The 24840-nt window shown below is 35.9% G+C and overlaps 1 protein-coding gene across 1 annotated transcript in view; it reads left to right on the top strand.

Moving 5' to 3' along the window:
- NAV3 (neuron navigator 3) overlaps positions 1–24840 on the top strand; it is a 256522-nt gene that overhangs the window by 37638 nt on the left and 194044 nt on the right. Inside the window, exons 5-6 of the mRNA XM_077770208.1 lie at positions 9385–9524; positions 20294–21314. Coding sequence (XP_077626334.1) covers positions 9385–9524; positions 20294–21314 — 1161 coding nt within the window. The remainder of the gene's footprint in view (positions 1–9384; positions 9525–20293; positions 21315–24840) is intronic.

The raw sequence follows: 24840 nt of genomic DNA, 5'->3' as shown, positions 1-24840 counted from the left end.
GCTCAAATAACTATAATAAAAATAGAATCTTCTACAAAATTCTGTACTGAGCCCCTCAAATCTTCTTAATATTTTGACAAGACAATAAAGAGATTCAAATAAGTTTTTATTCTAATTCTAATACTCTCGATTAATAAGGATTGCCTGAATCCTGGCCAAGGATTTTGAAACTAACGCAGGACTCAATAGAAAAGAATTCTGTGATTGACTGATTAATCATNCATAGCCCTGATTAAATGTTGCTTAACACTTTAAGAGATTTTGTTTACTTGGAAGAATTTTGAGAAGAGTTGTTTTGGTGCTAAAAGTATCTTTCTCTCTCAAATTGCATTATTGCCTTTCATATTGGTTAATTATTGTTAATATTGGTCAATTATTCTAAATTTCTATATAAAGTGACCCATTGAATTAAATCATTAATATTGTCTATCTGAATGCAAAAGAATATTTTTTGAAAGTCAATGTCTTTGATACTGGAAGAGTTGCTATTTTGTAGCAGTAATGAAATAATAATAATAATACTTATTATTATTATTATTATTATCATCATCATTTTAGATATATAAATCTATAAGGCAAAGAATTAATAGAAAAAGAAGCATTAAAATATTTATTGCCATTAGTAATCATTTTGCAAGAAAACTATATAGTATAATAAAGCACATCACAGATTGTATAGTATCTAACAGACCAAAGTTCAAATTTTAGTACTGTTATTTTTAAGATGTATAATGTATACATATAAGTGAATGTCTAAAATCTTTAGTTTCATATTTTCAGTCAGGAATAGAGTTTCGGGGGCACCTGGGTGGCTCAGTCGGTTAGGCATCCAACTTCAGCTCAGGTCATGATCTCACAGTTTGTGGGTTTGAGCCCCGCATCAGACTCTGTGCAGTCAACTCAGAGCCTGGAGCCTGCTTCAGATTCTGTGTCTCCCTCTCTTTCTGCCCCTTCCCGACTCATGCTGTGTCCATCTCTGTCTCTCAAAAATAAATAGACATAAAAAGATTTTTTAAAAAAAGGAACAGAGTTTCACCGGACTATCGTAAGGAACAAGTGAGAAAATAAATGTAAACTGCTGGTCACTTACTAAGGACACAATGAAAATGAGTGTCTTTTTGTGCCATCCTTTAATATACTTATATTATAGTATAAGTATATTATATATGATATAGCCATTCTTTTTTTTTTTTCAGAATCTGATATATACATTCTTAAAATGATTCTTCCTGCATAAAAGACAGGGATGTAACATATCATTGTTTGATAATAATACTCAGTTAATATTGGTCAATTATTTAGTTATTAAACACAGACTAACCCCATGGGAGGAATTGAGAATACAAAAGTGGATGTAGCATAATTTCTGTCATAGTGAACAATACAATCTGCTCAGGACACAGACAAATACCATGATAAATTCCCGTATTAACCTAATAATTAGAGAAGAATTAAGACCTGTGGACCAGGAAGGACAAAACTAAAACTCTGGGAAACCTGAGAGATGCTTCAACAAAAGGTGACATTTGAGCAGGACTTTGAAGCAGCAGGAAGATTTTATAATGTAGTGAAGAGAAGGACTGGTATTTCAGAAGAAGGAAACCTCATGAAGAGCCATGGGCCCACGAGAGAAGAGGCCGTAGACAAGGAGCAGAGATGTGGTGACAGTGGAGAACACAGAGCAGAGATGTGCAGAGGAGATGAAGCCATAAGAGACTGAGGAAACATACTGAAACACTGTAAACCAAGCCACAGGGCTTGGATTGTATCCTGTGGACAGTAAGGAGTCAACAGCAATTTCAGAAAAAGGGGTTGTCATTTATTCTGTCTTGGGAAAGTTCATTCTGTTGATTATGAGAAGAATGATTTGATTTGTCTGGAAATAAATATGGACTGATAACAAAGAAGAGGTATTATTAGGCTCTGTGAGAGAGATGATTTTCAGGGAAAGAAAGTAGTAGGTAATGATGAAGACAACGCCATACTGTTCAATGGAGAAAATGGTGACAGTCAAATTACATAACAAAGTCAGAGAGGATGGTTTGAAAGAAGGAGAATGAGTTGTTATGAACATTTTGGGAATACTGGGAGAAATCTAGGTGAATAGATCCAGGTATAGTATCTAGGGGATGTCAAGATGATATTTAGGAAAGGAAAGAGACTCTGAGTTTAGGACTGAGATTTGAGTATAGAATGTAGACCCCAGGTAAAAAGAATAGAGGAATAGATTGCCTGTTGCCTAAGATTACAATTTTGAAAATATTCATGATAATAGTGCAAAATTTAGTGGGGGGAGATAGTGAGTCAAGCTGTATTTGGCAAGGAAAGAGTAGCTAGAGAGGTAGCTGTTGCATTAGGAACCTAAGTGAGTGAGGATTTCTGGAAGGAGGGTATCAACAGTATCTAAAGCCATTGCAGGATAGAAGATGAGGCATGGTTTGAAATGTTTACATTATGCTGTTTGACTTTAGAAACCAGGTTTTTTCCTCCAAGACTGAACATTTGTGAGTATTGTGTAGAGCACAGCTTTTTCAATTTTATTATGCATAAGAATCCTGTTAAAATGCAAATGAGACCTGAGATGCAGTATATTTCTTAAAAACTTCCAGATAATGCCAGTTTTGTTGGTCTTTGGACAACACTTTGACTGGCAAGGTTGGAGCAGTTAGTAAAAATGAGTAAGTCACAATCAGCATCTGTTTACTCTGAGAAGCTTTCTTTCCTCATAACAGTGGATATTATAGTTCAACATGGGGATTTGCACTGCAGGTAGATTAGAAAGGTCTGGTAGTTTGGATCTTTCTGTGTATTGAACACCAGATGAGTTTTACTGTTTTTTGTTTTTTGTTTTTTGTTTTTTTTTAAGTTAAATTGATTGCCTCAACTTTCCTCCTCTTGTCTTCCATGTTAGGGAATAAAAAGCATTCCCTTGATATTTTACTTTATCAGATAGATGAGCAGATACTTCTTTTAGGAGAACCCACGATGAGTCTCGAAATATTTTTGTGCTTCTGTTTCTGATGTTTTTACCACCTATTAGCTAGAAGAAGTCTCATTGGACAGTCTTCCCTGGAAAAAAAATACACAATCTTCAATCTATATGTTTTAAAAATTCCTAGTTTAATGATGTTCTGATTCAATTTATCTACTGCATCTTGCCTCAGAGCTGTGTCTACATGTCCCTTGTGTCTGTTTCACCAATAAGTTGTTATTACCTGTACCTCCTCACTTGCTCTATTAGTAGACTGTTTGTGCATATGAAACTTGGGATATGGTACTATAAGCACTGTAAGAGAAAAAAGTGAGGTGTTTTTCTACTGAGTGTGGAGCCAGAGCCAGGTAGAAGATTAAGAAAAAGAGAAGGAGGCAAAAGCATTGTGGGAAGTACTGGGAGCTTGAGTTAGTGCAGTGAACAAGGAAATTGAGAGAACATAGATGCAAATGGATTTATAGAGGCTGGATCCGTGTGACAGCCTCCTGAATGCATATCTGCAGTAATTAAAAGGAAGAAGAAAAGAGTCAACTATTGAGGTTTCAAGCCCATCAGACTAAAGAAAATGATGATCCCGTGAATAGAAATCAAGAAGTTAGAGGAAGGATCTGATTAAGACTTGGGGGATAAAAGAAGGAAAATGATGTTCAATGTGGTGACTTTGAAGATCATGAAAATGGGCATCTTTTACTTAGTTGGTATTGAGGGCTGAGGTTGCAATGCACACATTAATTCCATTTTATAGTAGGTTTTACTTAAAATCTTAGGTAAGAAATGAATTGCTAAATGAAAGAATGCATGCCAGTGTTTGAGTAGAAAGGGCATATGAAAATGCACGCCTTTAAGACCTTGATAAAGGAAAAGGACCCATTGCAGGAAAGAGAAAATGGGTAAGAATGATGGTGGGCAAATCAAGTGAGCCCACTGGTGCTACACTTTATGAAAGATAGATTCCAAAAGGCAGAGTGAGAAACCTGGTCAAGATGTTAGAGTATGGTGAGAATTGAAGAAAACTCTGTGTTCCTCACATGACAGTTTCAGAAGCGCAAGGGAAGCAGAACAGAAGCCAAGTGTCAAAGGATTAAAATATGAGGGTTTGGTACAAAAATCTAGGCAAAAGTAGAATATCATTATCTCACAATAAATTATAAAACACACGTGGACCACAAAACCACACTGATTTTAGCAATTCAGTTGACCTCTCTAGATTTTCTCTCCCTACCCACTTCCATCCTAGACATTATTTTAATGCTTTAAAATCCTGGAAGAAAACCCTACGAGGTGGCTTCAGTTCCCTTAAGGAAGATACATTGTTTCATTGTCATTTCTCCAGCTCATATGTGTGTTCAATTTTGGCGAGTACAGGATAGGACATAGTAGTGAACCTTGAGGTAGGTCTCTTTTCTCCTAGATTGACAAAGTAGACTGAAAAGTTCACAAAAAAATGTTCCCTCACTTTGGGTATTTTATCTTAAATTTAGATTTAAATTAATATCTCATTCACACACTTTGGTTTTTATTTTTAAATTATTCTCTGATATCATTGTCACTCGTGGTAGTTTCGGCAGTTGTGACCAGTTGTCTCAGTGCCCAGTGGCATTAGAATACAGACTTTATTATGTGCGAACAATAATAATTCACATGATCAAATGTGAAAAATCAGTGCTATGAAAAGCTCCTTAGCTATGCGGATTTAACCCTTTTCTACCCAGACAGTGTCTAAAGGTCTTCTTGCCCCTACCACAAACTGACTTAGTGGAGCAAGTTAACTTAGGAAGCATGTCAGCACTGTATGAAATCCTTGCCTTGACTAAAATCCCCTTTACTTGGCAGCAAAGCAGCTGGATGAACTGCATCAGGGCTCCATTTACCCTTTTACCCTGATTCTAACACCCCCATGTTGTTCCTGTTTCCTTGGCGACCTTGGAAATGGCATGCACAACAACTGGGTTCATGTAGAGTCCTCACAGTTCACCTGAAAAGTGATTCTCCACTCAGGCATCAATCCATGACCATCACAGGGTATGTGAACATGTTTCAGGTCTAACTGGGCCTGACCATAGCCTGCAAAACACTAATTTTCACAACATTCAGGTAATTCCAAAGTTAGTGTAACTTCAAGTGCAAAATTTCATTTTGGTTGCAAAGTATTCACTGCTCTTTAGAACTTGGTTTAAATAATGTTTTCTTTTGTGTCTTTGAGCAAAGATTTTGATTTAAAATAATAACTACGAATTAGGGGCACCTGAGTGGCTCAGTCGGTTAAGTGTCTGACTTTGGCTCAGGTCATGATCTCATGGTTCGTGGGTTTGCGCCTCGCATCGGGCTCTGTGCTGACTGCCAGCTCAGAGCCTGGAGCCTGTTTCAGATTCTGTATCTCCCTCTCTCTCTGACCTGCCCCTGCTCATGCTGTCTCTCTCTCTCAGAAATAAATTAAAAAAAAAAAAAAACAAAACATTAAAATAATTATTAAGAATTATAATTCAAGAATTTTCAGAGGTAGTCATTAACAGCTGTTGAGTTTGTTTTTGAAGAACTTAACTCCAGTTTAATCAATTTAACTTTTGCATAGATCTTTCTTTAGAAAAACATCTTGTATTGTTTGCTTCCTTAAAACATTCTAGGACTCAAGATACAATACATTTGTTAGAAACCAGATATTTTAGTCATTTGGTTTTCAAGACAGTATTTTGGTTAAAGCATCAAGTTAGAAGAGCTTATTAAAAAATCATGATCCGCACACTTTTTCTGTTCATTTTTACCTTTTTGAAAAAGAAATCTTTTTATCATGTAAAGTCAGACTTTAGCCTTCCTAAAGTTTTCATAATTATTTACAAAGATTGATTTTTTATGAGATGAACTACTACTTAAAATAACATGAACGAGATCATACAGCCATAATTTTAACGTCATCGATGACAGTATTACGAGGGGTGCACAGCATTATTTCATAGTGCGTTCATTAATCAAAGGTCATGGTATATGTGTTGCATTATCATAATTTTCTAATTAATTTATTCTTTATACATGCTTATACATGTTCCAATTGCATTTCATTAACTCATAGTTTTCTTGTAATTTTGTGCTTTCTTTCCATGTTCAAAGAATCTCTTTAATTCAATTTCTCTGTTTCTCCTCATACAGTCTGGCAGCCAGATATGCAACTCAATCTAATCACAGTGGAATTGCAACCAGTCAAAAAAAGCCTACTAGGTCAGTTAATATCTCTAATTTATTGCTTGTTAGTGATAATAAAGTAACTGCCCAGTGATATTTTGTCCTATCATTCTAAATATTTTTCATAAATCACATACTTCTGGATGAAAAGTTGAGAGGACTGAATTCCTCCAAGTGGATTTGCGTACTCATTCTCAGGAATGAGCATGTCTGTGTTAGATCATTAAATGGGTTTTGGCTTCTTCTGTTTTAGTTTTGTTATATATAGTGTTATAACTGGGCTGAAGTCTAGCTTCTAGGCTTAGAGAGAGTCAAGGAAAACATTAATTTGAAGGCCCCATTCTTTCCAGGTTACAGAATCTGGAAGTCACACAACTAGAATGTAATTGCTTTTTGAGATGGGCATGTATTAATTGCTGCATGTTTTGAAGCAGAATTGAGAAATAGTGGCAGATATTTGTGGGAAGGTTAGCACCAGGTCACCAGCTAACCTGGAATGTTCTTTTATCGGTAATAGTTTAAACTGTTGCTTCTTTATGACATACATATTTTAAAGACGTCTGTTATAGTAAATGACTGCATTATGGAAAATACTGGTTTATAACTGTGTGCTGAAAGTGCTGTGTTTTTAGAACTGTTAAGTTACCAAAGGCACAATGGTGCAGCTGAGTGGAGCCATAGCAAATGTGTTTTGCAGCCCTGATTATTATTTGATTATATGTGCCATCTCTCTCACTGGAGGAGTATCTCAGGGGTGGCTTCCTGATCACTGCTCTGATAGTGTATCATACATATTATGCACTGTTTGACCACAAGGACTGTTTATGATGCCTTGACTTGAGGTATGTTCTTTTCCTCTTGCCCTGGTTTTCTAAGTTGTGTTCATTTCCATAGTATTTAAAATGATTCTGGAGAGAAAAATGTAAAGGGTATTTAATTAAAAGTAAGAAAAATGTTATGAATTCGGATGTGCAAAGAACACTGACCTGTCATGTACATAAGCATTTTTGATTACCACTTCTAAGGCTCATGCATATAAAATATATTTTAAGTGCTTTGATTTAATAGAACATCTCTCTTTTGTCTTTTTTTTTTTTTTTGGCTTCATTCTTATTTCTCTTTTTATTACTTTGATGAATATTCTGGAACTCTGGCTGCCTGTCACATTAGGGTAATGAGAAGAGCAAATGGATTTTTTAATTTGTTTTAATTTGTTCTTCTGAGAACTGAAGATCATTTGGCTTCATGGGTCACGGTAAAGATTAAAACGTATTTTAATTGCTTTCTAGAAACAGGTCAAGTTTCATTGCAAGCAGGGCAAGTTTTGCAACAAAATTGGTTTACACATGGGAGTTTGGAATGAACTTTCTAAGTCTGTAACTGTGTCTGCAGAAATGGTCCTCAGATTTATTATGATTGGGACATTTGGCCAAATGAATTAATTGAGTTCTTTCTGCAGAGTGCATTCGTTGGTACTCCAAGTTCTTGGTGTCTGTGGTTAATTGTGCTGTCCTTACATGCCCTGTAGATCCATTTGAGCAAAAGTTAATGCTGGAATCATTGAAAAGGTTCCAATCTCGTGTGTATAGGACACAACTTCTAATTGGCAAAACAACTGAAGGAACTATTTATTAGCCATATGTATTTAAACTCCAAAATACAGTCAACATTTTGATTACCAAGTATTCCAAGAAAGCAGAACTTCTGTTTTTAAGCTGGTACTTGCATTTTCCTGTTACTGTTTTTTAAAAGTAGATACTGTATTTAAGAGCTTTATTTCCTAATAATCTTTGAAGATAATATATGTAATATAATATAATACAATTAATGCAATTTATATTATATGTAATATAATATATAATTATATTCATTCANGTGAGTTAAAATATTAATATAGTAACAACCGGCCTTGAAATTGTGATGTATTGTGCAGCAGTCTAACAGATATAAATATTATTTCATGTTAAAAATTTAGTGTAAGAGAACAGTAAAAATTTCAGTGCTTCATTTATAAATTCTGGATTTTTTTCTTTTAAAATAGAAACAGAGCAGTACACCATGACATTCACATGATGGCAGCAAATGCTGGCAAAGATGCTGACATCCTTTAGATCATATTTTTAAATATGACGTAGGACACCAACATTGGTTCCTAATTACTGTTTTTAATTGATGCAGATTGTTTATTATATATATCAATAGTGTATAATAAAATATAGTGATTTTACGTTTCAGGCACAGTGCATGAAATGATCAGTATTTGAAATTTTATTGTGGAAACTGCTTCAACAGTGAAATAAATTATCTACATTGGTATTTAATGTTAGTCCATGTAAAATTACTCTGAATCACAACCTAATGTGAAACTTACCCTAATCTTAAGACAGCCTGCCTACATTTCCTTATGGCCTGTCTTCCATACACAAAGAATAGCTGAAGTTACTGTCACTGTAGGTGTGTTTTATTGTTGGAATTCTGCTTCTTCAGAGACCTTCATCCTTTCTTGTCATATCACCTCTGTGATCAGTTGGCCGCACTTGTAAGATAAACAGCTAGAGTCTCAGTGCTTATTTTTGGTAAAACAGTTAAAGGAAAAAAAATGAGGCAGGCCAGTGAAATATAAATTAACTCCTGACCTTGTCTCTGCAGCATGTTTTAATTAGAGTAGCTTACTACCTTAGATATGCAATAAGCATTGGCAATTAGCAGTTTTTCCCATACCTTTATTCTTCTTGTTATTATCAAGTTAACTTAGGATACAGCTATCTAAGACCAAAAAAAAAAAAAAAAAAATCCCCCATACATTGAAAAGCACAACTTAATAACAACTGCAAAGAGGTGATTAATACCCTGAGAACATAATAAATTTGTGTTATTTCCCTTGCTTTTCATGTAATTGTTATAGTACTTTTAAGTCCATGTTTTATTTATCAGGGGTATGGTAAGTATGACTATTTTTAGGTAAAGGTTACTTTATTTCTGATTGTTCTACATTGTTAGTATCATTTGAGGGCAGACTTATTGAAAGATTTTTCTGAAGATTCTTAAACCTTGTGTTTAGCTATTTATCACTTAAACCACCATTTTTCTGCTAAATAGATTTTAGAACATCCTGTATTGTGCTTTTCCTATTAAGGCTTCCCTGCTCAGAACCTCCTACCCCCTATCTTTTTGTAATATACAATAATGATGTAATTCTTCTTATACTGTTTCAGGCTTCCGGGTCCCTCTAGGGTACCAGCTGCAGGCAGCAGCAGCAAAGCCCAGGGAGCCTCTAATTTAAATAGGAGAAGTCAGAGCTTTAACAGCATTGACAAAAACAAGCCTCCAAATTATGCAAATGGAAATGAAAAAGGTAAGTGTTTGCCTGTTACATCATTATGCCACGAGGCTAACGAATTAGTCTTGTAAATTACATACTGAGTCCAATATTTGAGCAGTGTTAATGGCTTTTGGAATGGAGTTCTTATCAGTGCGGTTTCATCTTTTCTAACTGCCCCCTCCTGAATTCTAGCTTTATTCGAGGCTTTTCATGGCTAAAGAGCATTTTAAGGAAGTAAACTCATCCATTCTAAAGTGGTTAATTATAGAGGCACCTGGGCAGCACAGTCAGTCAAACATCAGACTTCGGCTCAAGTCATGATTTCATGGTTCATGGGTTTGAGCCTGGTCTCTTGTTCTCTGTTCTGATAGCTTAGAGCCTGGAGCCTGCTTTAGATTCTCTCTCTCTCTCTCTCTCTCTCTCTCTCTCTCTCTCTGCCCTCTGCCCCTCCCCTGCTCATACTCAGTCTCTCTCCCTCAAAAATAAATAAAACATTAAAAAATTTTAAGTGGTTAATTATATACCCAAAGTATAAAATCTGTTTCCCAAAAACATTTCCTCCAGGTTGCCTATAAATAGCATTTTCTTTTGTCTTCTTGTGTATTATGAACAATTATTATAAAATGATAAATTTATATTAAACTTATTTGAATCTTTAGCTTCAGTTAACATAAATGCCAGAAGTATCTTGAGCATCAGAAATTGAGACATAATTAGGATGGATATTTAAACTTTGATAGCAGCAAAGCACAGAAAGAATCTGACCTTAGTTTTCCCTAAAGAGACAAATGATCCATGTTTGTTTTATTTTCTTGACGAGTGCAGAATAGAAATGTCAAATCACAGAATCATCAGGAAGAAAGGAAGCGTAGTGGAAGTCTGTGTTGAAGGCGAATTATATTCTAACGAGATGATACACAATCCACTGTATTGCACAGTGTACATTTAACTAGATGCTGGCTTGATCCGTTGCACTGTGGAGCATGGGTACAAGTGAGAACATGTGCAGTACACATCAACACCATGAGGAAATCGGGAACCTATACTGTTGTAGGCATTGTGACTATGTGAGGAACTAAGGCCTTCAGCTGGATTTTGTGGTAGTTTCTTCAAACCATTACAATTTTAACTTCTCTTTACAGTATTAACTTTCCATGCAACAAAACATGAAGTTTGTAAGTGGCAAATATGCTTAATTAATAGAATGGCAAACTCAGCCGGATAGGAAGTTTATCACTCAGATTAGATCATTTCAAATTGTTTCATTAGATTATATGATTAGGCAGCTTTCTCTAACTTAGACATGAACTGACAGTCTGTGAATTGGACACTTTTGTGAAGATATCCCATCCATTAAAATAAAACTGGAACAAGAGCGTCTGGGTGGCTTAGTCAGCTAAGTGTCTGACTCTTGATTTCGGTTCAGGTCATGGTCTCGTGGTTTGTGAGATGGAGCCCCAAGTGGGGCTCTGCCCTGAAGGCGAGGAGCCTGCTTGGGGTTCTCGCTCTCCCCCTCTTTGTGTCCCTCCCATGCTTGTGCATGTTCTTTCCTTCTCTCTATTCTCTCTTTCTATCTCTCTCTCAATAAATAAATAAACATTTTAAAACAAACAAAAAACCAAAATTGGAACAGACCATAAATCCCTGAAGGTAAAGCAATGTGCTGGGACCCTGTAATATCCCCTATTCTTGAATCGGATGGAAAAAGGGAAGAAAATAATGTATAATTGTAAGTTAGAAATTTCTTTAAAATATAGAATAAAGCTTCTGATTCAGGAACATGAGAAATATTACTGAGGACTTACACTTTTCCTGAGGAGAAGGGAGGCAACAGTTTTCTTCTTTGTTTTGTGACTTTACTGGAAAGGGTCATACAGAGCCCATATGTGCTATGAAATTCTAAGGGAAAGTTTGTTTAGACCTAGAGATGTGTTGAATGAACTGTTCATATATGCAATTTAACCATGAGCTTCTACAATTATCTAATATTTTTGCAAGAAATGACTGATAACATTGGCAGAGATTTAGAAATGCTTTTAGGTGGGGCACCTGAGTGGCTCAGTTGGTTGAGTGTCCAATGTGGGCTCAGGTCATGATTTCACGGTTTGTGAGTTCAAGCCCCACATCGGGCTCTGTGCTGATAGCTCAGAGCCTGGAGCCTGCTTTATTCTCTCTCTCTCTCTCTCTCTCTCTCTCTCTCTCTCTCTCTCTCTATCTCTATCTCTATCTCTATCTTTATCTCTCTATCTCTATCTCTCTGTAAAAAATAAACATTAAAAAATGAAAAAAAATGCTTTTACATGAGCTAACATTTTGAAATCATGATATATCTGATTTTTTCTGTCATGTAAAATGCTTTTCTTTATTTCTAGTGTCTAAAAGTAAAAATCTAAAGGGAAACAGCATTTCTATTTTTGCATAGCTATTCAACCTCTCCAAGTTTGTCTATGAAGTATTCAAAATGAGCAAGTAGCAATATTCACAACAACCACAAGGTGGAGACAGATGACATACATTATGAAGTTTTTGACAATGTAAAGCAGATTTCCTCAGGTCCATAACTGCAGCAAAATACCAGGTTTCATTACTTTTGATTCCAACTAATTAAAAATCTAAAACCATTTAAAGTGCATGATCACACCTTCACAAATATTTATAATATGTTCAGTATAGGCATTAAATGTCTGAAGACTGTCAATAATTACTGAAACATAAATTGCATCATATGATTGCTACATAGTATTTTCTATTAACTTGGAATTACAACTTTATGAATATATTCAATATCAATGTTTCTTTTCTTTAAAATATTTTGTTTGTTTGTTTGTTTGTTTGTTTTAAGTAGTCACACCCACTGTGGGGCTCAAACTCACAACACCAAGATCAAGAATCATGCACTCTACCAACTGAGCCAGCCAAGTGCCCTTCAGTGTTTCAAAATTAATCATTCTGTCATTGTATTTTCTAAAATATTATCTTAAATTATAAGAGCAAGTAAAACAATAATAAACATCACAAATGAAACTTTATATTTTACTTTTTAGTGGTATATATTTTTGATAAGAATGTTATACTTAACCTTTTTGTCATATTTATAGTGGTAGTATAATTTATATTAAAATGTAAGATTCTTTCTGCTGACAAGCTTATCTCTATCACAGGCTAGTTTGCATACATATCCTAGATATGGTAAAGTAAGAGGAGCATTGAATAAGATTTTTCAAAGGTGATAGTATTATGACATAATTCAGGAAATACTAACTTGAATATTCTAAATAATTGCTATTCCTTTCTTTAGTTGTTAGAAGTTATAATATTTAAATTTAATAACAAGATATTTTACATGAAGGATTATCCAAATTATCTGCAATGTGCTCCCTGAAATGCTTCAAAGTGAAGGTGTACTTTGTAGCTTCTTTTTGAACACTTGAAGAATCTCTAGAATTTGCCATTGATAATAAAAATTTATTCGCAATTAAAACAGGTTCAGTTCTCTATTAAAAGACACACTGTGAAAGCACAGCTTTTCACATGTATGACATTGTAAAACTAACTTACTTGCAAATTCTGTGACTTATCTAATAAAAGGAAATCAGTAGAGAGTCACAAACTTCCAAAGATACCTCTAACATAATTTTAATAATAAAACAATTTTAAAAAGAGAGTAATCATTTTACCATTTTAGCAAATGAGTTAAATGTCAGTGAACATGGCCATAGATGCTTGCTTGCAGAGAAAGCGGGAAAGAAACGTTGTTACATTTGGGGGCGATGCCATCTCACCCTCGGTTAAAATTGAAAGCGGGAACAATTGTTTCAGAATAAATGGGAAAATGAAGATAGCTCGGTTTGTAGAGAAGCATTTCTTCTGAGAGTCCAAATCTCTTCTCTTGATGAACTGCCATTCAGATATTGACAGTGAATATTATGTTCTGACCCCAGCATATATCACTTTGCCCATACACTATAGACTTTTCTATGCTTTAAAGAAAAATTAAATTCCCGTTCAGTGGAAATCATTATGAAAATGATGCCCTGGTTCATTGAGATATTATATGCTTGAAGCAAATTATCTTAAGAAATCATTCTTGTATAAAATATGAGTATTAATTACGTAAAAGGTGACACAGCTTAATATTATTAGGAATGTAAATATCCCTAGTTTATGTGGAATTCAGTTTCTGAAATATGATCTGTAAACAATTATTGCTTGACAGTTTCGTTAGCAGAGCATTGTTTTTCTATGTTGCTAAGAAACATGCCACAGTACCAGAGGGTATTTTGCCATCTTTTTATTGTTTCTCCCAAGTGATTCTTACACTGTACTTGCATATCTACTAAAGAGATATCTTTTCTGTTCTCCTGGACCCTAATGAAGTGCCTTCTGGTGTGGCCGTGTTCACTTTAATTTACTCTACATAGATTTAATAGGACTGATACTGAGATTTTGGCAGCATTGGATTTGAACTTTTTAAAACTGTAAAGCTTAATGTGAATGTTGCATTAGTCTTGGAATTTTTGACTACAAAAACATAGCTATGTGGTTCTTAAGTACTCAATGTGCTCTATACATTACTAAACTGTTTTCAAGACAATACATTTATGTTTTACTTATTACATTGCTTTACTAGTGATTTAATTATGTGCTCCATCATGACTTTTTGCTTTATTTCCTTGATACTTATAGAAGTGTAAAATATAATGTTACATGAAAATTGAAGGTTACTCTTAGGGATGTTCATGAGGTAACATAATTTAGTACATATATTAGGTGATGTGAATCGATAGACTTGAGAATATATGTTGTTTGCTTATGTGTAAATGCTCACATATTGAGGTGTACACATTTTATGTATGCCAGTACATAAATTGTATACTTAAAAAAAAAACTACTAGAAGTTTCCCTAAATTTCACAATGCTCCACAAAGTGGCACTGTAACATTTCAAGTGGTACAATATACGCATGTGCAGGATGGACAGCACCTCTAGGGTTCCAGTAATACTGTTCCATGTTTCTGTTAAGTCATCAGAAAGTTCTTGGAGACATTGCACAAGCACTCATTCATGGAAGATAGTGTGGTGAGGTGAACAAGGGACCGGTTGGTATCAAGACATATTTGGATTTGAATCCTACATTTTCTTCTTTTTACTTTTTAAAATGTTCGACTGTATTTTGGTATGTGATTGTGAAATGGGAGTCTAAATTAACTAGTTGCCATGGTCACTTCAATAAATCATTTTCTTCCTCTCCCAATGACCTGTGATGGTAAAGTTGCCCAGGTTTTAGCAGAGACCCTGTATATCAAGGGGCATAAGGTCTGCTACACAGTGAATACTTCAAAATGAATGGTGCTATTGTCATTATTTTTGTTATTTCGGTGTTACTTTGTAAGTTGAAAGCTAGTTTGCTTCCCTCTGAGCAGCATACTCTTCAGGGAGGAAGAAGAGGTAAATAGGTTAAGGACTGTCCCTGTGTCCTCTCTCACTGTTGACAACGTGGTGCGAAACTCTAAAGCCAGCCGAAGTTCCACAGAAAAATGTCATATCTAAACTTAACCATATGCTGTGTGACTGCGACAGTTATCAACATGTATTAATTTTAGAACTAGATTAGCATTTTTTCCGGGTCATCAGTGGTATATTTTAAAGATGAGATAACTAAAAATTAACTCTGTCAATTTACATGTCTTCTGAGCATGAATTAAATCTATCCGTAGATCAACTCAGCAGGATAGTGCAAGTAGGGTGCCCAAGGAGTTAATATGTAATGTACCAAGTAGAGGGTGTCTCCTATAATGTTCTCCCCATTTGTATTCTGCTTCTCGAAAAGGAAAGACACCATGCTTCAAGGAGTTACCCAATTAACTTCACTGTTGTGGCAAACGTGGCTTTCTAGAGAGCCATACCAACAGAATTTCTGGGCATGCAGTGAACATATGGGGAAGAAAGAGTGAAAAGCCTCCAAAATTTGGAGTCAGAAAAACCTGATGCCTAATTTTGCTTTTTCTCTTTTCTGAGTTTTACTATATGTGTGAATTGGAACAAGTTACTTTCTCTTTTTAAGTTTCAGCTTTCCCATTTATAACAAAAGAAATCACAAGTATATTACAGACTATTATGGGTGTAAGTGAAATCCCATATATGAAGAGCTTTAAAGGTGATACCATGTATCACAGGACTTGGAAAAAGTAAGCAGTTGATAAATAATATTATTTGATTGTAGTGGGGTTGATGATGGTGGAGGAAGGGGAGGAAAGAAAGGAGAGCAAGTGGAAGAAATTATGTCATTAATTTTTTAACATTTGTTTAGTTTTTGAGAGATAGAGACAGAAGATGAGTAGGAGAGGGGCAGGGATTCCAAAGCAGGCACCAGGCTGTGAGCTGTCAGCACAGAGCCTGATATGGGGCACAGACTCACGAACTGGGAGATCATGACCTGAGCTAAAGTCGGATGCCTAACCAAATGAGCCACCCAGGCTTTCCAAAAATTTCTTTTTAGAGGCAAGAGACAAGAAGCCAGAGCTATAGACAGAGATAGGTCCTGCAAATTCAAGACAGACCCATTGCAATAATGCCTTTAAAGATGGCATTAGATATCTCTTTCCTCTTACCCAGGTAACCCATTCATAGTCAGAAGCTGAGTTATTAACATTCAGAAATATATCTGTGAGACCAGGCTACTTAATATTGAACATGAAAATTGCATAAAAACTAGAATTTGTGGCAACCCCCACACTGTAGGAGCTACAGACCCTGCCATTTCAGTGGCTGCTGTTGTGCAACCTTTGTTGGGAAGAGTCCGGGGAGCTTATTATTCCAGTGCCTTCCTAATGCACAGCAGCCTATGATTTGCCCTCTTAATGAGACCCGGAGCACCTCCCTGCTGCTCTATAGAGACAGGCTGGGGACAGATTTAGAGTTGAGCTTAGAGAAGTGTCTTATATATGTGTACTCATCTGAGAACAATTTTACAGCTGTTGCTGTGATGGTGACTATGGTTTGGATGTGGCTGTCATAATTTGGAATCCCTCCTGTCTCATTATTGAGAGTAGTGATGTTGAAATTCCTCTTCAGTACTTGAACTGCTATGGCAGTCTATCTAGCGAATGGCAGAACACTTAAGAAGCATCTGGGTGGATTCTTTTCTACCTTTTCTTCTCATTCCCACCAAAGCTCCCCAGCATGCAGGGATAGGAGTCTCCTGACTTCTTAACCAAGTTGCAGATATCAAGAAGGTACACACTAAATATGTGGCCATCAGGAAAACCTGGAGGGCTTCTTTTGTTTGCAGTATCCCTAGCCACAAATTGCTGAGCATCCCATGAATACAGAACTGGCCGAGGTTCTGAAAGTTCAGAGAGCAAAGAATATTAATGCTTCACAGCTATGGGATATTTAACAAAGTCAGCCAAATTGGGTACTGGCATAGGAAAAATTCTGGAAAACTCATAATGTCAGCAGTTGCCAGGATTTCCAAGTCTTTTCAACCTTTGTTACTCAAAACATGGTTTGTGACCAGCAGCAGCAGCATCTGGAGCCTATTTTGAAATGCCGGGTCTCAGGGCTCATAGCTTATCTACAGAATCACAATGTGGTGTGTACTCAGTAGGACCCCCACTAACTTCTGTGCACATTAAAGTTTGAGAACCTCTATGCAAAACACTTAGGGTGTTAGACATTCTGTGCATAATAACAGACTTGGTCTTTGTTTTAATGGAACGTAAAGTGTACTTTAGGAAACAGGCAATTACACTGGAGTAATCATGTTTATAAGACAGAAAATAATAAGCTCTGGAAAAATGTAAAAGAGCCACCTGATCCAGACTTGACGTTGGGATGATCAGAAATGGGGGTGGGGAGAGCTACTGGTTTTTTGTTTGTTTGTTTTTTGTTGCCCCCCCCCCACCCAGAGGAAGTGAGGTCAAAGTTGACACCTGACCAATAAATAGAAATTATTCTGAATAAATATCTGGTAGGCATTTCTACCTCTAGGTAGTCATTGTGCTCATTCTGCTACTGAGAATGAATCAAATTTTGGTGAAATATTATCAGTCTCTAAAAGGGATCTTAATGTGTAAGTGAAATAAATTTGGACTACCTGTACTTAAAAGAGATTGAAGTAAAAGACTGAAATCCATTAACACAGAGTGAATGTATTTGAGTCCTTGGTTATTTTGAAACTTGTTGGATTTGTTTGTCCTGAATTTGTTGATATTCCTACTGTTTTTCAGAACACCTTAGTGTTTATATATGAACCTAAAGGATTTCTACAAATATTCTAGAAATGACATAATTATAGATATTACCTGAATATTGAAAAGCACCAATTTATCATCATAGGCTCTACAATTTAAATATGTCATGCAAGCATTTTGACTTTTCAGTAAACTATTTTGTTTTAATATAAAGTACATATGTACAGTCTTACATTAACTTCTGCAGTTGAAATATGGAAATGTAGAAAGGTAATGAGATTAGAATTAATGTTGGTATACCAGTTTTTAAAAGAAATATTAAGGAGGGTACTTGTGATGAGCACTGTTTATTGTAAGTGATAAATCACAAAATCTTAGATCTGAAACTAATATTACACTGTATGTTAACTAAGTTTAAATAAAAATTTGGAAGAAACAGTAAATATTACCTATAAAATACATCTGTCTATTCTTGTTAATATAATTTTCACAAATCTATTATATCATTTTAGAGACCCTTATTTTAAAAAGCTAACTCACACAAATACTCAACTAATAATTTAACTTCTTTTTGTGTCTCTAATTTCTTTATTTTCTCTTTTGGTGAATTAGTTTCCTTTTCTGAAAAATGGATAAAAGTAGTATTTGCTACAGATTGGCTTGATTATATATCATTTTTCTTGCATTTTGAAGAAAACATTTAAAAATAAAATAATTGTAGTTTTATAGCTGTGAATATTTGATGAAATTGAATGGACTCCAATTCCCAAATATTATGAAAAGGATATTATTTATAAAATACTTCCATTGGACATTTTATCAAAAACACCTCTGCATTTATTTGTCAATGTCTAGTGTGTTACCACTCCTCAGTGATGCCTCTGTTATATAAATATCTAATTTGATCACTGATCATTTCATGTCTCAAAAAAAAAAAGATGAAAGCAGGAGGCATTTATGGTAGATGAAACTTAAAGTAGATGACCAGAATTATAGTGTTCCTCAATGTTAATTACCATTTATACTGAGGCCTTTAAACTCCAAGCTCAGTTCTTTCTATTCTATGCCCTGTTTTAAAATCTCTTTCTTGGGGCACCTGGGTGGTTCAGCTGGTTAAGCATCTGACTTCGGCTCAGGTCATGATCTCACAGCTTGTGAGTTCCAGCCCTGCAACTTTCTCCAGCTCAGTTCTTTCTATTCCATGCCCTGTTGTAAAATCTCTTTCTTGGGGCACCTGGGTGGTTCAGTTGGTTAAGCATCTGACTTCGGCTCAGGTCATGATCTCACAGCTTGTGAGTTCCAGCCCTGCAACGGGCTCTGTGCTGATAGCTCAGAGCCTGGAGCCTGCTTCAGATTTTGTATCTCCCTCTCTCTCTCTGACCCTCCCCTGTTCATGCTCTCTCTCTCTCTCTCTCTGTTTCTCTGACTGTCTCTCTCTCTCTCTCAGAAATAAATAAAACATTTTTTAAATAAAAAAATAAAATCTCTTTCTTGATTTAATTTTTCATTCTTAAAAATGAGACTTTTAATCAGGCATTATTCACTCTTAGAACAGTAATATAACAGTTCATACCATAATGAGATTTCTGAGTGGAAATAAGTAAAGTAAGTAAATGCATGCATTATAAAGTATTTATAGAACAAGGCCTTTTCTCCTAGCCCCTCAAAAGTAGTATTTTTTAAATTAATATTTAAAGTTTGTTCAGATCACTTCAGGAGGTATGCTGGTTAAGAGCACCAGTTCTGAATTGTGTTCAAATCCAGAATGAATGACTTTGAATAAGTTATGCAGTTTTTATATGTGAAAGAGGAATAATATCAATATAATAATATTGATATCAATAATATCAGGCATACCTTATGGGGTTGTTATAAGAATTATATAATTATATGCAGTTTATATTGCATATATAATATATATTTTGTAATATATGTTAATATATGTAAATATATTAAATTATATGTGATATATGTAATATATATTGTATTATATATTATATATTTTATGTTATATATAATGTATATTTACATATCTCATCTGTATAATGTGTGTGTGTATCTTGGTATGTTATCTGACCCACATAAGCATAGGTTTCAATGGGATTTTTTTAATACAGATTAAAGGAAACAATGTTAACTGAGACCTAAGTCATGATTCATAAGCACATTTAAGCAGATAACAATAAGCTATTCTCCTGCAGGTTAAAATAATTTCTCAACATTTATCATATAACATATTTTATAAGGCTCTGTGGAATATCAGTTTAGTGCTATGAACTGCAGCAGTAATTGGAAAAAATACAAAGGACTACTTAAGTAAAGGATAGGGTTTCTAACCCAAATGAACTTCGCTACTTCATTTGGGTTAGAATAATTTTAGAAGGGAAAAAATGTTTTCTAAAAACACTGGCTCTCAGATTCTGAATTTTTGATATATGGTATAAAAACAGTCATATCACAAGAGTGACTGATGCCACATAGCATGTCTATTTTTAGCTTACAGGAGAGATACTTTCCTGTGTCTGTAGTTAGACGTACTCAGTGGTGTGATATAAAATGATCAAAAGTAATCATCCTTTTCTTCATTATTTTTTTCTTCATGTCCAGATTCCTCCAAAGGACCTCAACCATCTTCAGGTGTAAATGGTAACACACAGCCCCCTGGCATTGCTGGGCAGCCCCCTGCATCTGCCATCCCTTCTCCAAGCGCCAGCAAACCCTGGCGCAGCAAGTCCATGAATGTCAAGCACAGCGCCACCTCCACCATGTTGACCGTGAAGCAGCCAAGCCCAGCCACCTCTCCCACACCATCTGCAGACAGACTAAAGCCCCCAGAAGGGGTCAAAGCAGCTCCCTCGGGACAGAAATCCATGCTTGAAAAATTCAAGCTAGTCAATGCCCGGACTGCTTTACGCGCCCCACAGTCTCCCAGTTCAGGGCCCAGTGATGGTGGGAAGGATGACGATGCCTTTTCTGAATCTGGTGAAATGGAAGGTTTTAGCAGTGGCCTGAATAGCGGTGGCTCAACCAGTAGCAGCCCCAAAGTGTCACCTAAATTAGCTCCTCCAAAAGCTGGAAGCAAAAACCTCAGCAATAAAAAGTCTTTGCTACAGCCAAAGGAAAAAGAGGAAAAGAACAGGGACAAAAATAAAGTTTGCACTGAAAAACCAGTCAAGGACGAGAAGGATCAGGTGACAGAGACGGCTCCAAAAAAGACCTCTAAAATCGCAAGCTTGATCCCAAAGGGTAGCAAGACGACAGCAGCCAAGAAAGAAAGCTTAATCCCCTCTTCCAGCGGCATTCCAAAACCAGGCTCGAAGGTGCCAACAGCAAAGCAAACCATTTCACCTGGCAGTGCAGTGAGCAAAGAGTCAGAAAAATTCAGGACTACCAAGGGAAGCCCTTCCCAGTCCTTACCTAAGCCCGTTACCACTGACAAAGCGAGCACGTCCAGTTGCCCTGCCCCTTTGGAAGGAAGGGAAGCCAGCCACGCGTCTCCCGCTGGGCCCTGTGCTGTGCCAGGGGCACAGGGCAGCGGGCAGACCACGGGGAATGGCGCCGTCCACTTGCCGCAGCAGCAGCAACACAGCCACCCTAACACCGCCACGGTGGCGCCCTTCATTTACAGGTAAGGTGGCCTTTCCCGTCCACAGCTGTGAGCCTCTGCGGGTCTTCATGCTCAGTGTGAGCAGTTAGGCTACTAGAGTTGTGTTTTACATGGTCGTTTGGGAATAATGTTTCATTCTGAAGATAAAGGCCTAAAATTTCATTTTTTAAGAATAAAAACCCATATCATCTATTCTTATCCTGCTTCCTCTTCCCCTCTTCTGCCCTCTTGTCTCTTTTCAAGAACTTGAGGCCTTAGAAAGTTCGCTTACTTGTTCTCAAAGGCAAAATAAAGCCCCAATGCCATGACTTTGTCCTGTGTCTAGTACTAGCACTACTAGTACTACTAGTACTACTACTACTACTATTACCATTTTTATTATTAGTCTTTTAAAATAATTCTCAGTTTTATAATGTTTACAGATAGTTTTCTTCTCACCCTTGGGAGAAAGTACATCCAAATGGCTAAAGGAGCAGACTCTAGAATCACACACATGTGGGTTTAATGCCGTGCTCTGACGCTTACCAGTTGTGTGACTTTGGGCGAGTTTCTTAGCATCTCATAGTCTCATTTTCTTCAGCTGTCCAATAGGAATAATAGTATCTACGTTAAAGAGTTGAGAAAAATAATAGGGATAATGTGTATGTTTGCTGTATATTCCGGCACCTTGTAACTGTTTTCCTAAATGTTGTTTACAAGGCATTGGTTTCCCAGCATACAATTTATATTACTTTTCTATGGATAAGCTTAAGTTTGTAAGCAAACATAGTGATCTATATAATTATTATATGTATGCTTTATTTATTAGTTTTTGTGTTATACTTATTTTATATGTATTAAAATATGCCAATATATGCTATATCTTAAAATATTTATTCTCCTATACAGTTATAAAAATAGCACATTTTTGCCTATTGTGTGGTTTGTTTTAATCAATTAGAAATATGTCAGTCACTGCTTTGCCTCTATTTTTATTCATGGTCTTTTCTGTGAGGAGATGCTTAGGGAGGAATAATGTGTGCCCTTTCTCTAGATAGGCAGTTCAATAACAGGAAAGACATTTTCTGAATAGGAAGTAGTACCTACTATAATTAAGTAAGGGTCAATATTTATGTACCTTAAAAATATATTAAGTTTATTAAATGTGCAGGTTTTTTATGTAAGGAATATAAGTTTATTTTCCTTCAGTGAAAAATCTAAGTGCTTTTCTGGTGCTTTACATACTCAGTGAAGCAAGTTTAAAATTACTATCTCTCAGTTCTTTTTCAAGCCTGCTTTTCTGCCTTTGGTAGCAGTAATTCATTTAAAAACCTTTGTATTTGGATCAGATGGGATTCAGCTCTTAACTCCAGAGTCCCTGTGTGACAAATGGAAATTTAGGATGTCAAAATCATGATCCACATTTCAAATATGTGAGAAAAATCATAAAGTGCTAAAAGTATGTCATACTCAGCACCCATGTGCATCTCCAATATATTCTGTAGAAGCATCAGTCATTTCAAATCACCACAAATGGATTTCATGGGAAAGTGTAAATCTAAGCAGAAAGATTGTGCCTGCTGGGTTAGCAAGCATGTTTTTAGAAGTAGCAATAGACTTTTGTGATTTTTTTGTTTGTCATAAAAGTATCCACTGGGCACAAATTTGGTGGTTTCCATTTGAAAATGTGACTCTCACTATTAAAAAAAGGAAGCAACACAGCCTATGGGTTTAAGTATGGATCAGTTGTGTGGCCTTGCTACATTCTCCTACCTCTGACTTTCTGTTTGCCTTTCTTAAAATGGAAATGATAAAACAGAGGTAATATAGCCAAGTAGCTAAGAATATGGGCTGTAAAGTCCGTGTGTTTTACCATTGTTCAGAAACAACATCTTGTGTTGTTGAGTAGAGGACCCCAGGAGCCAATTTGCCTGGGTTGGAATCTTGATAATGTCCTTTGTTACCCAAGTGACATTGGGTAATGTATTTAAAGACTCTGAACCTTGATTTCCTAATCTTTAAGATAGGGCTGATAGTAACAGAAGCTGCCTCCTAAGGCTATTTTGAAGATGAAATAAGTTGATATTTATACAAGGCTTAGAACGGTACCTGCCACATAATGAACAGTCTTCCCCAAATTTCAGTGTATAACCCTGTGGAGTGTGGTGGGTAAGAATATCCACTTGGGGTGTTTTAAAGATTGTATAAGGCAATCTGAAGTAAAGATTTTAGTACAGAACCAGATACAGAGTAAATGACTTATAAATGTCACCAATTATGGGTATTATTATGAATAATATAAGGTAGTTGAAAATAAAAGCGTCTAATTAGAAAATTTCACATCAGGGGTGCCTGGGTGGCTCAGTCGGTTGGGCGGCCGACTTTGGCTCAGGTCATAATGTCATAGTTTGTGGGTTCGATCCCTGTGCCGGGCTCTGTGCTGACAGCTCAGAGCCTGGAGCCCATTTCAGATTCTGTATCTCCCTCTCTCTCTCTGACCCTCCCCTGCTCACACCGTCTCTCTGTCTGTCTCTCAGAAATAAATTTTAAAAAATATTTAAAATTCTTTTTAATAAAATTGTTTAAAAAAAAGAAAATTTCACATCATAGTCTGCATATGAGGCAATAGTGGCCAGAAGTCTCTTAAAAATGCAAAATAATTTTGTAGATAATAAGGTAAATCTCCTCAAAGCAGAGTAGTCAATATTTAAGCTTTTTAACTGTCAGTGAAAGATATTTATATCACAGAGTCATGATGTTTGGATTAGGTGACCCTTGATTTACTTTTGACTCTGCTTATTCCAACCTCATTTAAGAATTCTTCCTACTGAGGCACCTGGGTGGCTCAGTCAGTTAAGCGTCCGACTTCATCTCAGGTCATGATCTCCTGGTCGTGGGTTCAAGCCCCGCGTCGGGCTCTGTGCTGACAGCTAGCTCAGAGCCTGGAGCCTGTTTCAGATTCTGTATCTCCCTCTCTCTCTTTGACCCTCCCCTGCTCATGCTGTCTCTCTCTCTCAAAAATAAATACATAAACATAGAAAAAAAAAAAAGAATTCTTCCTACAAAATACCTGGCAGACTTTTCTGGAGTGCCAATTATTTGATAAAAGTCACAATTAACTATTTTATAATGTTGTTGCATACTTAGTGCAGGTCTATATTTTATAAGATTTATGTTCATTTTCTCATTTAAACTTTATCATCAACTAATGAGGAAAAGTGCTATCTCCATTTCACAAAGATGAAGAATCAGAGATTTCAAATCAGAGTAGTAATTACCGTTTAAAGTCACAGGGCTAGTAGGGGTTTGCCTTTGAACTCAAATATGTCTGGACCTATAGTGTGCCCTTCTTTGTTCTATAGTTTGTCATACAAGTATTGTTATTAGAAAGATTCTGGCCAGAAAAATGTCTATCATAGATTGCAGAATTCTCCATCAGAATTCATTTAAGATAGGAAATGCCAAATTGCCTTTAAGTTTTATAAATTATATATATATATATATATTTAAACATATATGTTTTTGATATTTAAAGATAATTAAATAACTTCTATATTATGGGAAGATT

Source organism: Crocuta crocuta, unplaced genomic scaffold, assembly GCF_008692635.1.
Source record: "Crocuta crocuta isolate KB4526 unplaced genomic scaffold, BGI_CrCroc_1.0 scaffold317, whole genome shotgun sequence".
NCBI classification, from domain to species: Eukaryota; Metazoa; Chordata; class Mammalia; order Carnivora; family Hyaenidae; genus Crocuta; species Crocuta crocuta.
The sequence above is the reverse complement of the archived record's forward strand: the minus strand, read 5'-3'. Positions and strand labels throughout refer to the sequence as shown.